Source organism: Oncorhynchus clarkii, unplaced genomic scaffold, assembly GCF_045791955.1.
Source record: "Oncorhynchus clarkii lewisi isolate Uvic-CL-2024 unplaced genomic scaffold, UVic_Ocla_1.0 unplaced_contig_751_pilon_pilon, whole genome shotgun sequence".
In the NCBI taxonomy this organism is placed as follows: domain Eukaryota; kingdom Metazoa; phylum Chordata; class Actinopteri; order Salmoniformes; family Salmonidae; genus Oncorhynchus; species Oncorhynchus clarkii.
The window spans coordinates 1-14,154 of record NW_027259853.1 but is presented as its reverse complement, the minus strand read 5'-3'; the positions used below and the strand labels follow the sequence as shown (position 1 = coordinate 14,154).

The 14,154-nt window shown below is 43.7% G+C and overlaps 1 protein-coding gene across 1 annotated transcript; it reads right to left on the bottom strand.

Moving 5' to 3' along the window:
* Positions 1-638: 638 nt before the first annotated feature.
* LOC139400951 (von Willebrand factor A domain-containing protein 3A-like) lies at positions 639-11,673 on the bottom strand (the record flags this gene model as incomplete). The annotated part of the gene is made up of 15 exons (XM_071145484.1): positions 639-1,142; positions 1,223-1,320; positions 1,511-1,628; positions 1,720-1,871; positions 2,089-2,233; positions 2,556-2,700; positions 2,871-2,979; positions 3,209-3,361; positions 3,638-3,735; positions 3,928-4,029; positions 8,987-9,077; positions 9,940-10,104; positions 10,369-10,439; positions 10,887-11,100; positions 11,493-11,673. Coding segments are annotated over 15 exons (1,903 nt in total), but the record flags the coding sequence as incomplete, so codon positions are not given.
* Positions 11,674-14,154: the final 2,481 nt, after the last annotated feature.

Sequence of the window (14,154 nt, the reverse complement as noted above, 5' to 3'; positions counted from 1 at the left end):
CTTATTGTTTCTTTCCTTGGGTCCAGCTCAGCCCCTTTTTCCTGCTCCCCCCATTACCGTGTGTTTATAAATAAACCCTGAGTTTGACGGTATTATTTCGGTTGTCGTGGTTATTTCGTTCACTTTTACTTTGTCACTATTATAATTTACATGAGTTATGTTACGGGTCTCACTACCATCCCCCCTGGACTGTTGGGCCAAAAGGGATTCGTAACAATTAGGCATGTTCATATTTATTAGGCATGTTAATATTTATTAGGCATGTTCATATTTATTAGGCATGTTCATATTTATTAGGCATGTTCATATTCGGCATGTTCATATTAGGTATGTTCATATTTATTAGGAATGTTCATATTAGGTATGTTCATATTTATTATGCATGTTCATATTAGGCATGTTCATATTAGGCATGTTCATATTAGGCATGTTCATATTAGGCATGTTCATATTAGGCATGTTCATATTAGGCATGTTCATATTTATTAGGCATGTTCATATTAGACATGTTCATATTATTTATAACAGACATCATGGAATCATTTGTTTTATTCATGTCGATATGTTGATTGGTACATAGAAACAATATAACACAATAAGGTTATTAGCTGTTTTTAGTTCAAACTAGAGAAACAATACCAAGCAGTCAGCCCTGCCTCTTTAGGCTGTACAGTGTTTGTTCACATTTACTTTTTTTTACAAACATTGGAGTAAAACAAGCTTTCTGATGGTTATGACAGTTGAAGTAAGCTCATGAGACATTTGTACAGTACATTATATTCTTCAAGAATCAATGGGTATATATAGAAATAATGTATAAGTAAAAAATGGATGTAGCAACTAAGCATTCTAGTTTTAAATTAAGAAAAGCAGAGGTTTGTCAATCTGAACAAAGCATACTGCACACCCAAATTAGGTCAAATAGAACTGTGTACAGTATATGGTTAATCTGACAAAATTCATGCACACCAGTTTTAATCTCTTAACAACCACTTTCTTCATATAGTCATAGTCATTGAACATCTAAATTACAAATGTGTATATAAAATCATTGAAGTCAAATTCTTGGGTTTACAGTAATCTAGTCTGTTTGGTTGATTCTTGTTGTTTCCTCTGGATTCTTCTTTTCCAAAATGATTTCCCTGTCAAAAACAGGTCAAGGTCAGTCATGGACAACAGTTTTTATGCCACATTTAACCCATTTGCTCACTGTAAGACAAACCTGAAGACCTGTGCCTGCTTCCGGAAATGTCTCAGTTTGTCAATTTCCTGAGCCAGTCCCCTCAAGTCATCTCCCTCGAGGGCCGGCAGGGTAGGTTCCTGTTGGAATCAGTTCACAATAGGTCCCTCAAACTTGAATATCTGTCTCTACTGTGTACTCATCCTCCGTACCCCTGACTGGTATGAGACAGGGAAAGCTGGTTCAGTGTTTGACTAATAGCATAGAGGCTATGCCGCTCAGGTGTGTATACATGCGTACGTGTGTTTGTGTGCGCGTGTGTCTACTCACGTCTCCATCACTAAGGCCCGATTCCAACAGCCCACTGAGCGCATCCACATTGTCATGGCAACGGTGGTACCGACCCCCAGTTTGGTGAGCCAGTTTCTTCAGAAAGTCATTGGCTGAGCTGTCAGAAGTGTAATAGTGAGTCGTAGTGAGCGTCATCGTGTAATAGATTAAATGTACAAATCAATCAATGTACAATCATATAGTCAGACCTGTCTGTGCAGTTGAATGAGACAGTGTGGATAGTAATGTGGTTCCCTGTGGTCAGTCTCTCCGTCTCTTTCAGCACCAGGCTGCAGCTGGAATCTGGCTTCCCATCACTCAGCAGGTACAAGCCCACACTGTCCCCAAACCCACAGCCAGTCTGAGGAGCATACATACAGAGGTTATAACATGACAAGGATCATACAAACAGAGGTTATAACATGACATATATAAATATAATTGGTTAACATGACATATGCCATGTACCAAGAACAGCAGGTACAGGCCCACACTGTCCCCAAACCCACAGCCAGTCTGGGCAACATACACACGGAGGTTATAACATGACATAGCCAGTTACTACTTAAATCCGTCACCTGCAGGGCCTCCAGAGTGTTGGTTCCCCCATGGGTGTTGAGCTGATATGCCCACTGCACCGCGTCGCGGCACGCCTCCTCTGTAGGCTCCTGCAGTGCTGGACGCCACGCCTTTACCCCCTCGGAGAACGCCAGCAGAGAGAACCTGGGACACAGTCAGAGAGGGTGTCTGGGGTTATATATGACAATAACCAATGGGTGTCTGTGTAGCAGGGGTGAGATGGTTATATGAACATAATGAACCTAAGTTACAGTAGTAACAATCACAGAACTAGAATAAGATTTTATTTATATTTCTATTGTCACCATTGCCTGTAATTTCCCTCTATGAAACAGACAGATGGATAGAAAGAGAAACGTGAGCCTGTTTGTCTAGGCCAACACAGAGTTCCTTTTTCATTCTTTTTCTGGGATAGTCAACAGTGGAAGTGTTCAGGGGTAAGGAAAGCTTTTTAGGTTTAATTTACCTGACTGTGTTGTGATGCAGCTGTTCCCAGATGAGAGAGGCCAGCTTGGTCTTCAGCTCCCCCAGGCAGTGAGCCATGGAGCCGGACACATCCAGCAGCACACACACCTCCCTCTCCAGCACCGCCCCAAACACACGCCTGCTACCTGGGGAAGAAGTGAGCGGAAGGAGCCAGACACTAGGGTTCATTCAACCTTCAATCGGGCATTCATAGATATTCCAGTATTTTGGTACCATATAATTAGAATGACTAGAACAGAGAGAGACAGACAAGATACAGAGACAGTGACAGAGACAGAGCGAGAGAGAGGCATACCGGAGAGCAGCCATTGCAGCCTCTGCATGTAGCGCAGCAGGAGTCTCTCAGTCTGAGTAAGGTACTGTTTTAACTCTCCTGGAGTCAGCTGCAGGTGCTTCACCATCCCCTGAAACAACAACCACAGACAGAGAGAGACATGAGGCTCAGACCAGCATGGGAGTGGATAGATAGCTGGTTGGATAAGCTGATATCTTTATTATTTATAATCAAATGTAATTATTTTTTCGCCATTTGGCCGCATTGGACATTTGTACTAGTACTTGAACTTAGTTGCTAGCATTTTAATTTGTATTCATGCCAAAAGATGTTATTGAAGCCATTCTCCTCTGACTCACATTGATGTGGACACTGGGGAAGATGGAGCAGTATTTGGCAGACACTCTCTTGAGGACCGAAGGGACCAGCTTCTTATGATGAGTACAGTCAGGTCCAGACACCAGCTTATAGATGTCAAGCTTCTGCCTCTTAATACTGAACCTCTTCAGCCACTACAGGCCAGGGCCAAGAGACATATGAGAAAAAATTGATCTTGGCCCCTCCCCCCACACACATTTTTAGCACATTGCCTTATCAGAGCGACTTATAATTAGAGCATTTAAATAAGACGGCTGACGTTAGATGAATAGATCATTCTAGAAGAAAAAGAAACGCACACCTATTAGGCGAGGTGCTGGCTAGCGGAGTGGAAAACTTGAAAATAAAGGAGGGCACACTATGTGCGGCTCTCCTTTATTTTCAAGATGAATGCATATCTGATACTGCACCCGTTTGGTCGAGCAGATCTCTTCCTGCTTTGGCAGAGTCACTAAGGGGATGGACTTTCGGACACTTTTAGGTTTGGGGTAAGACTTGAACACCACACCTAGGTCAAGACAAGAGGGAAAATACAATCACAACCCAACACGCACGCACGCACGCACGCACGCACGCACGCACGCACGCACGCACGCACGCACGCACACACACACACACACACACACACACACACACACACACACACACACACACACACACACACACACACACACACACACACACACACACACACACTTACCCAAGTTACCATCTTCCAGGTAGAACACAGACTGGGTGACCTGAGAAGGCTTCCTCTGCTTGGCTTTTGTCTCTACTGGACCCCAACCAGTCATGGGCTGTACTGAACGAGACACAAGAAACAAACAAGCTAACTTATAAAAGGCTATATCAATTTTACATCATACAATCATTTAAACTTGAAAAAAACACTCATCCTTTGTATACAAACTATAAAAACATCTGCAGTTTTGTATTATCAAAACACAACAGTTCATCTCATGTGTGTATCCCTGGGAAAACAAAAATTAAAAAAATAACAACAATAACAACAAGAAAGCTAGTCTGAAGTAAACGGGTAACGTTTTAGTAGAGGTCAAAAATAGAGCCTAGTCATCCTTCATTCATTCATTACACTGAAGGGAGAAACCCTAACCCTGGCTGATGGGATGATGATGTACCTGAGGGGAGAAACCCTAACCCTGGCTGACGGGGTGATGATGTACCTGAGGGGAGAAACCCTAACCCTGGCTGACGGGGTGATGATGTACCTGAGGGGAGAAACCCTAACCCTGGCTGACGGGGTGATGATGTACCTGAGGGGAGAAACCCTAACCCTGGCTGACGGGGTGATGATGTACCTGAGGGGAGAAACCCTAACCCTGGCTGACGGGGTGATGATGTACCTGAGGGGAGAAACCCTAACCCTGGCTGACGGGGTGATGATGTACCTGAGGGGAGAAACCCTAACCCTGGCTGACGGGGTGGTGATGTACCTGAGGGGAGAAACCCTAACCCTGGCTGACTGGGTGATGATGTACCTGAGGGGAGAAACCCTAACCCGGGCTGACGGGGTGATGATGTACCTGAGGGAAGAAACCCTAACCCTTGCTGACGGGGTGATGATGTACCTGAGGGGAGAAACCCTAACCCTGGCTGACGGGGTGATGATGTACCTGAGGGGAGAAACCCTAACCCTGGCTGACGGGGTGATGATGTACCTGAGGGGAGACACCCTTACCCTGGCTGATGGGGTGATGATGTACCTGAGGGGAGAAACCCTAACCCTGGCTGACGGGGTGATGATGTACCTGAGGGGAGAAACCCTAACCCTGGCTGACGGGGTGATGATGTACCTGAGGGGAGAAACCCTAACCCTGGCTGACGGGATGATGATGTACCTGAGGGGAGAAACCCTAACGCTGGCTGACTGGGTGACGATGTACCTGAGGGGAGAAACCCTAACCCTGGCTGACGGGGTGATGATGTACGTGAGGGGAGAAACCCTAACCATGGCTGATGGGGTGATGATGTACCTGAGGGGAGAAACCCTAACCCTGGCTGACTGGGTGATGATGTACCCGAGGGGAGAAACCCTAACCCTGGCTGACGGGGTGATGATGTCCCTGAGGGAAGAAACCCTAACCCTGGCTGACGGGGTGATGATGTACCAGGTGAGAATCCCTAACCCTGGCTGATGGGGTGGTGATATACCAGGTGAGAATCCCTAACCCTGGCTGATGGGGTGGTGATATACCAGGTGAGAATCCCTAACCCTGGCTAATGGGGTGGTGATATACCAGGTGAGAATCCCTAACCCTGGCTGACGGGGTGGTGATATATCAGGTGAGAATACCTAACCCTGGCTGACGGGGTGGTGATATACCAGGTGAGAATCCCTAACCCTGGCTGATGGGGTGGTGATATACCAGGTGAGAATCCCTAACCCTGGCTAATGGGGTGGTGATATACCAGGTGAGAATCCCTAACCCTGGCTGACGGGGTGGTGATATATCAGGTGAGAATCCCTAACCCTGGCTGACGGGGTGGTGATATACCAGGGGAGAAACCTCATTACTGAGAAAAACAAGACCTAAGTGACTGGTAGGTTGTGTCCCAAATGCCACCCTATTTCCTATATAGCCCATAGGGCTCTGGTCAAAAGTAGTGCACAATATACAGTCAGTGGTGGAAAAAGTACACAATTGTCCTACTTGAGTAAAAGTAAAGATACCTTAATAGGAAATTAGTCAAGTAAAAGTGAAAGTCACCCAGTAAAATACTACTTAAGTAAAAGTCTTGGTATTTGGTTTTAAATATACTTAAGTATCAAAAGTAAATGTAATTGCTCAATTATACTTAAGTATCAAAAGTAAAAGTACAAGTATCACTTATTTCAAATTCCTTATATTAAGCAAACTAGACAGCATCATTTTCTTGTTTTTTTATTTACGGAAAGTCAGGGGCACACTCCAACAGTCAGACATCATTACCAAACAAAGCATTTGTGTTTAGTGACTCCGCCAGATCAGAGGCAGTAGAGAAGTGTGTGAATTGGACCATTTTCCTGTCCTGCTAACCATTCAAAATGTAACGAGTACTTTTGGGTGTCAGGGAAAATGTATGGAGTAAAAATTGCAATATTTTATTTAGGAATGTGGTGAAGTCAAAGTAAAAAATATAAATAGTAAAGTACAGATACCAAAAAACTACTTAAGTAGTACTTTAAAGTATTTTTACTGAAGTACTTTACACCACTGTATCCAGTACCAGTCAAATGTTTGGACCCTTATTCATTTTTTAAATATTTTTAAAACTATTTTCTACATTGTAGAAAAGTAGTGAAGACATCAACGCCTTGAAATAACACATATGGAATCATGTAGTAACCAAATAAGTGTTTTATATATTTATTTTAGATTCAAGCCACCCTTTGCCACAGCTTTGCACACACTTGGCATTCTCTCAACCAGCTTCATGAGGAATGATTTTCCAACAGTCTTGAAGGAGTTCCCACATATGTTGAGCACTTGTTGGCTGCATTTCCTTAACTTTGTGGTCCAACTCATCCCAAACCATCTTAATTGGGTTGAGGTCGGGTGATTGTGGAGGACATTTCATCTGATGCAGCACTCCATCACTCAATTTCTTGGTTAAGTATCCCTTACACAGCCTGGAGGTGTGTTGGGTCATTGTCCTGTTGAAAAACAAATGATAGTGGGACTAAGTGCAAACCAGATGGGATGGCGTATCGCTGCAGAATGCTGTGGTAGCCATGCTGGTTAAGTGTGCCTTGAATTCTAAATAAATCACTGACAGTGTCACCAGCAAAGCATCCCCACACCATAACACCTCCTCCTCCATGCGTTACGGTGGGAACCATACACGCGGAGAACATCCGTTCACCTACTCTGCGTCTCACAAAGACACGGCGGTTGGAACCAAAAATCACAAATTTGGACTCATCAGACCAAAGGACAGATTTCCACCGGTCTAATGTCCATTGCTCGTGTTTCTTGGCCCAAGCAAGTCTCTTCTTCTTATTGGTGTCCTTTAGTAGTGGTTTCTTTGCAGTAATTCGAACATGAAGGCCTGTGTCACGCCCTGGTCTAAGTATTTTGTGTTTTTCTTCATGTATTGGGTCAGGCCAGGGTGTGGCATCGGGTTTTTGTATTGTGGTGTGTTTTGTCTTGGGGTTTTGGTGTGTATGTATTGGGATTGTAGCTAGTGGGGTTATCTAGCAAAGTCTATGGCTGTCTGGAGTGGTTCTCAATCAGAGGCAGGTGTTTATCGTTGTCTCTGATTGGGAACCATATTTAGGCAGCCATATTCTTTGAGTTTGTCGTGGGTGATTGTCCTGAGTGTCTTGATGTCCTTGTTTGATGTTAGTTGACACAGTTGACACTGTTTTCGGTTTTCGTTTCGTTTATTGTTTTGTAGTGTTCGTGTTTAGTCGTGTTTACGTTTGTTTAAATAAACATGGATCGCAATCGACACGCTGCAGTTTGGTCCGACTCTCCTTCACTATATGAAAACCGTTACAGCCTGATTCATGCAGTGTTCTCTGAACAGTTGATTTTGAGATGTGTCTGTTACTTGAACTCTGTGAAGCATTCTGAGGTGCAGTTAACTCTAATGAGCTTACTGCAGCAGAGGTAACTTCGGGTGTTCCTTTCCTGTGGCGTTCCTCATGAGAGCCAGTTTCATCATAGTGCTTGATGGATTTTGTGACTGCACTTGAAGAAACTTTCAAAGTTCTTTAAGTTTTCCGGATTGACTGGCCTTCATGTCTTAAAGTAATGATGGACTGCCGTTTCTCTTTGCTTATTTGAGTTGTTCTTACCATAATATGGACTTGGTCTTTTATCAAATAGAGCTATCTTCTGTATACCACCCATACCTTGTCACAACACAACTGATTGGCTCAAAGAATTAAGAAGGAAAGAAATTCCACAAATGAACTTTAACAAAGCACACTTGTTAATTGAAATACATTCCAGGTGACTACCTATGGAGTTGGTTGAGAGAATGCCAAGAGTGTGCAAAGCTGGCATCAAGGCAAAGGGTGGCTACTTTGAAGAATCTCAAATATAAAATATTTTTTTGATTTGATTAACACTTTTTTGGTTACTACATGATTCCATATGTGTTATTACATAGTGTTTATGTCTTCACTATTATTATACAATGTAGAAAATAGTAAAAAATAAAGAAAAACCCTTGAATGAGTAGGTGTGTCCAAACTTTTGACCGGTACTGTAGGGAAAAGGGTGCCATTTGGGACAAATGCACTAGTCTACTCTTCACATATTTAAAAGCATCTTGAAGATACAAAGCATCTGTAGAGAGAAAGTTAAAGTGAAGGTCAACAAAGCAGTTGGAAATACGGGTAACTCCTTACTGAACCAACATGGATTTAATTCCTCATGTAAAGGACTTTGATGAACTGGAGCCATCCTCCATTTGTTTAATAGTTTATTAACGTTTAGTCTGGCACTCACTTTGACTGGGGTTGGGACAGGAGCAGCAGTGAACTGGTACTTACTGCACTCGCTGTGGTACAGAAAGGTGACAGTTGCTCTGTCTGGCATTCCGTGTTTTCGACTGTTTGTTTCCGTTTGGTGCCTAATGAACAGGGCCCTGCTCTAGCCCCTGCCTGACACTCACCTGAGATAGAACCTTCACTCCACTGAGCTGTCAGTCACCCACGGGGGAAGTTAACCTAGATACCGCTGGCAAACTTCCAGCCTGGCATTAAAACTGATTCAGTCTGGCTTAACCAGGCTAGAATGCTGACTCACCCGGTGGGATAGTAGATGTGGTACTGCTGGGACGCCATGCGAGAGCCTTCTGAGAGGAGGAATGCTCGTTTGTTCGGCCTTCCTTCATTTGCTGTCAGCAGAAAATAAAAACGTATGTAAACCTTCACTTGGAGTGGTGATATGCAGTATAAAGCATCATAAAACCTTGATTTGCATGACATAAAGCGTCATAATGCCCTACATATGTTTATATAATCTTCATAATGCCCTACATTTGTTTATATAATCTTCATAATGCCCTACATATGTTTATATAATCTTCATAATGCCCTACATATGTTTATATAATCTTCATAATGCCCTACATATGTTTATATAATCTTCATAATGCCCTACATATGTTTATATAATCTTCATATTGCCCTACATATGTTTATATAATCTTCATATTGCCCTACATATGTTTATATAATCTTCATATTGCCCTACATATGTTTATATAATCGTCATAATGCCCTACATATGTTTATATAATCTTCATATTGCCCTACATATGTTTATATAATCATCATAATGCCCTACATATGTTTATATAATCTTCATAATGCCCTACATATGTTTATATAATCTTCATAATGCCCTACATATGTTTATATCATCTTCATAATGCCCTACATATGTTTATATAATCTTCATAAATGCCCTACATATGTTTATATCATCTTCATAAATGCTTTCATGCGGTCTTATGGAGCATCGACACAAAACATTATAACATCCACTCCATATTTATTAGCATCCTACTTTGTCTCGGCCCAAGATGAGGCATTTCTAAAATAATCTTTCATCTGATATTCTGTTTGTTAGTTGAGAGTTAAGAAAGAAATGTTGAAAGTGCTGTTTGATGTTGAAATGAGAGAGGACAAAGAAGAGAAAATATTATTGTGTTTGTGTGTGTGTTCGTACATCCGTGCGTATGTGTGTGCTCTAACCAGCCTGGCGAGGGTGAGTGCTGTGGGTCGCGGTGGGGGCAGTGGTCTGTCTCTGCGTCTCCAGGCCAGGGGGGACTGGGCCGGAGCTTTGTCCCCAGGAGAGAGATCCTCCCCAGGGCACCTACAGTCAGACTTCTGGGTCAAGGAGTCCACCAGCATGGCGCTCTGGAGCCACACACAGAAATACAGGTCATCCTTTAACTAGCAATGGATAGATTTGCAATGACAGTCTTACAATGTTAAAGTGGTTGAATATTTTTTTCTCCATTAAAATAATGTAAACAGAATACCTTACAGTATGTTGTCAATACATATGACTAGTATCTGAATCTAAATGTTTTGAGTAGTTTAGGACAGATCTGTGTGTAAGCCGTTGTTGTTGTTGCTGCTGTTTAGCACTCTCCCTTCCCCATGCTGTTCCAATCTCACCTTCTGCCAATAATTAGCAGCCCTCTCCATCTCTCCAATCAGAGCAGTTATGTCATCGCTCTCCAGGATGCCTGCAGTGAGAGGACAGGACAGACCAGGGCTCAGGGTTTCCACCCAGCATCACATACATACACACACACACGCACGCACGCACGCACGCACGCACACACGCACGCACACACACACACACACACACACACACACACACACACACACACACACACACACACACACACACACACACACACACACACACACACACACACACACACACACACACACACACACACACACACACTGTTGAATAGGCCATTAGCTGGGGGATAAGTGGGTTCACACAGCTGGCTGGTAGCCCCTCCAGGAAGTAATCACCTCTGTGGTGGGTAAGTGTTTCTACTTCTACTGTCATCACTGGTGCTCATTTCTTCAAGGTGCCACTTGATAGTGGAGTAATCTATTTTTCCATGGCACTTTTTGAAGTCTTCATGAAGATTGTGTGCGTGTGAATTCTCGCGTACCTGTCTCACTGATCCAGTGGAAGCGTCCGTTGCCAGCTTGTGCCAGTTCCCTCAGTGCCCCCGCAGTCTCCTCCCTGGCGGCATGGCGAGGTGAAGGGAAACCCCCCGTCTGTGCCTCTGTCTGTCCCTCTGTCTCCTCTCCAGTCAACAGACAGATGTGGAGACGTAGAGGCCGGCCACTGCAGCACTCTGACACATATGAAGACACCGTTGCCTGGGAACAGAGCAACAAGAGACTTGTTCTGGATTGATTGTCATTCATTTGACTTTTCGAGAGAAGAGTTTTTTTTAAATAAAAAATTAATTCACATGTTCATAGAAACGCACAGCTGCCAGACAACAAGCACGGGCATATGAATATGTAGGCACATTATATCAGTGACACCTAGCTAGTGCATTAACTCGCTTCCAGCAGCAGAGGGCACCAGAGGGAAGCATGTCTCTATTATAGTGCCCTGTTGGGATGAAGTGCGACCAGTGTAACATGGTTACTCTCTGCGACTAAAGAACTGATTTCAGATCAGTTCTTCCTATACCAGTTCTAATGTTCACCATCATGAGTCATCATCACCAATTGATATAACTGTTGCCAGGACAGTGTCATACAATTTCCTGGTCAGGCAATCCGCCGGTGAAGAGGTAGAGGCCCTGGGTGAGAGGGGGGGACGGAGGGAGAAGAGGAGCGGGAGAGAAGGAGGGTGCCCCACTATTGAGGTCCCCCTCCAGAGGCAGCCTCAGAGCAGCCATGGTGTTCCTGCTCCCTGAACACTGTAAACCCTGGATCCACCTGGAGGAGAGAAAGAGACACATGGTCAGAGCCATACGCATCCGTGTGCAGCCACGCAAACACACATGCAAGCATGCTTGTACGCACACTCACAAATATAAGCAGATGCACAAAGGCACATGCACACGCAAACGCACACACACACCATCAAACAAGCAAAGCGCCAATACAGGATTAATAACCTGTTAAAGATATGGCTGACTACTGCCCCCTTTGGAGAAATTGCGTGCCCATAGTAAACTGAAAAAAAATCTGTCAAAAATTGCTAATATATGCATATTATAATTATTATTGGATAGAAAACACTATAAAGCTTCTAAAACCGTTGGAATTGTGTCTGTAAGTATAGCAGAACTCACAGGGCAGGCATTCTTCCAAACTAGTTTTGTGGTCATGAAAGTTGGGGCAACTTTGACGTCATCGCCCCCACCCTTCCCAACCAGCTATGGATCTGGGGACACTTTCTATGTCTTCCACTAGAAGTCCTCATTCTGTAGAGCGTTTAATGGTTCAAATCCCGCGAGAATTGGCCCTATGGGAGTGAATTGAGTGAGTGCCGCGAGAAAATACCTGTGCGTTAGGGCGCGAATTGGTCCCAGCCATTCCTTTGTTCCAGCACTCAGAAGAAGGACAAACAATGACCGGTTGAATTGAAAATTGTTTTGTATGTCTATAACATCCTAAAGCTTGGTTCTGCACTTAGTTTGACCTGTTTAGTCGACATATAATATGTAATTTTGAAGTTTTGATGCGCAACTTTTCCGGACCAGAGGACATTTTGGGTGCATTTCAGCTGATGTTATTAGCAGTAGCTAATACAAAGACGCAAGACTTGAAACCAAACGATGTATTGGGTAAGTATGAACCCTTCCAGTACATTCTGAACGAAGACCATCAAAAGGTAAGGGAATATTTATGCTGAAATCTGTGTTTCTGTTGACTCCAACATAGCGGAGAAATATAGCTTATATCTGAGCGCCGTCTCAGAATATTGAATAGTGGGCGATTTCTGTAACGTTAAAAATAAATGTAACAAAGCGATTGCATTAAGAAGCAGTGTATCTTTCTAACTATATGTAGAACATGTATATTTAGTCAAAGTTTATGATGTCTATTTACGTTATCTTGCGGCGCTACCTACATTTTCTGCTGACATTTTTGAGTATTTTCTGAACATGAATTCAATGTAAATGGACATTTATGGATATAAATGGCATATTATTGAAGAAAAAAAAAATGTACTGTGTAACATGTCCTATTACTGTCATCTGATGAAGATTTTCAAAAGGTTAGTGAATGATTTATTTTTTAATCCTGCTTTTATAATTTTATATTTTCTGGGACAAAATGGCTGCCTCTTGTCTTGGTTTCGGTGGTGGTCTAATATAAATATGTGGTGTGTTTTCGCCGTAAAACATTTTAAAAATCTGCTGGGTAGATGAACAAGGTGTTTATCTTTCATTTGAGCTATTGGACTTGTTAATGTGTGGAGGTGAAATATTTCTAAGAATATTTTTGCGTTCCATGCGCCATGGTTTGAGCTGAACGGGGGGGGGGGGGGGGTGGCGTCAACCCCTGGCGTCAACAAGTTTTAAGATTGAATGCTACTACACCGGCTCTGACGCTCGTCAGACATGGCATGGCTTGAAAACTATTACGGACTACAAAGGGAAACCCAGACGCGAGCTGCCCAGTGACACGAGCCTACCAGACGAGCTAAATGCCCTTTATGCTCGCTTCGAGGCAAGCAACACTGAAGCATGCACGAGAGCACCAGCTGTTCTGGATGACTGTGTGATAACGTTCTCAGTAGCCGATGTGAACAAAATCTTTAAACATGTCAACATTCACAAAGCCGCTGGCCAGACTGATTACCAGGAAGTGCACTCAAAGCATGCACGCACCAACTGTCAAGTGTCTTTACTGACATTTTCAACCTCTCCCTGACAGAGTCTGTAAAACCTACATGTTTCAAGCAGACCACCATAGTCCCTGTGCCCAAGGAAGCGAAGGCAACCTGCCTAAATGATTACCGCCCAGTAGCACTCACGTCGGTAGCCATGAAGTGCTTTGAAAGGCTGGTCATGGCTCACATCAACATCATCCTCCCGGACACCCTAGACCCACTCCAATTCGCATAACATCCCAACAGATCCACAGATGACGCAATCTCAATCGCACTCCACACTGCCCTTTCCCACCTGGACAAAAATAAAACCTATGTGAGAATGCTGTTCATTGACTACAGCTCAGCGTTCCAACACCATAGTGCCCATGAAGCTCATCACTAAGCTAAGGTTCCTGGACTTCCTGAAGGGCCGCCCCCAGGTGGTAAGAGTAGGCAACAACACGTCTGCCACGCTGATCCTTAACACTTGTGCCCCTCAGGTTTGCTGATGACAACAGTGGTAGGCCTGATCACCGACAATGATGAGACAGCCTATAGGGAGGAGGTCAAAAAATTGGCAGTGTGGTGCCAGG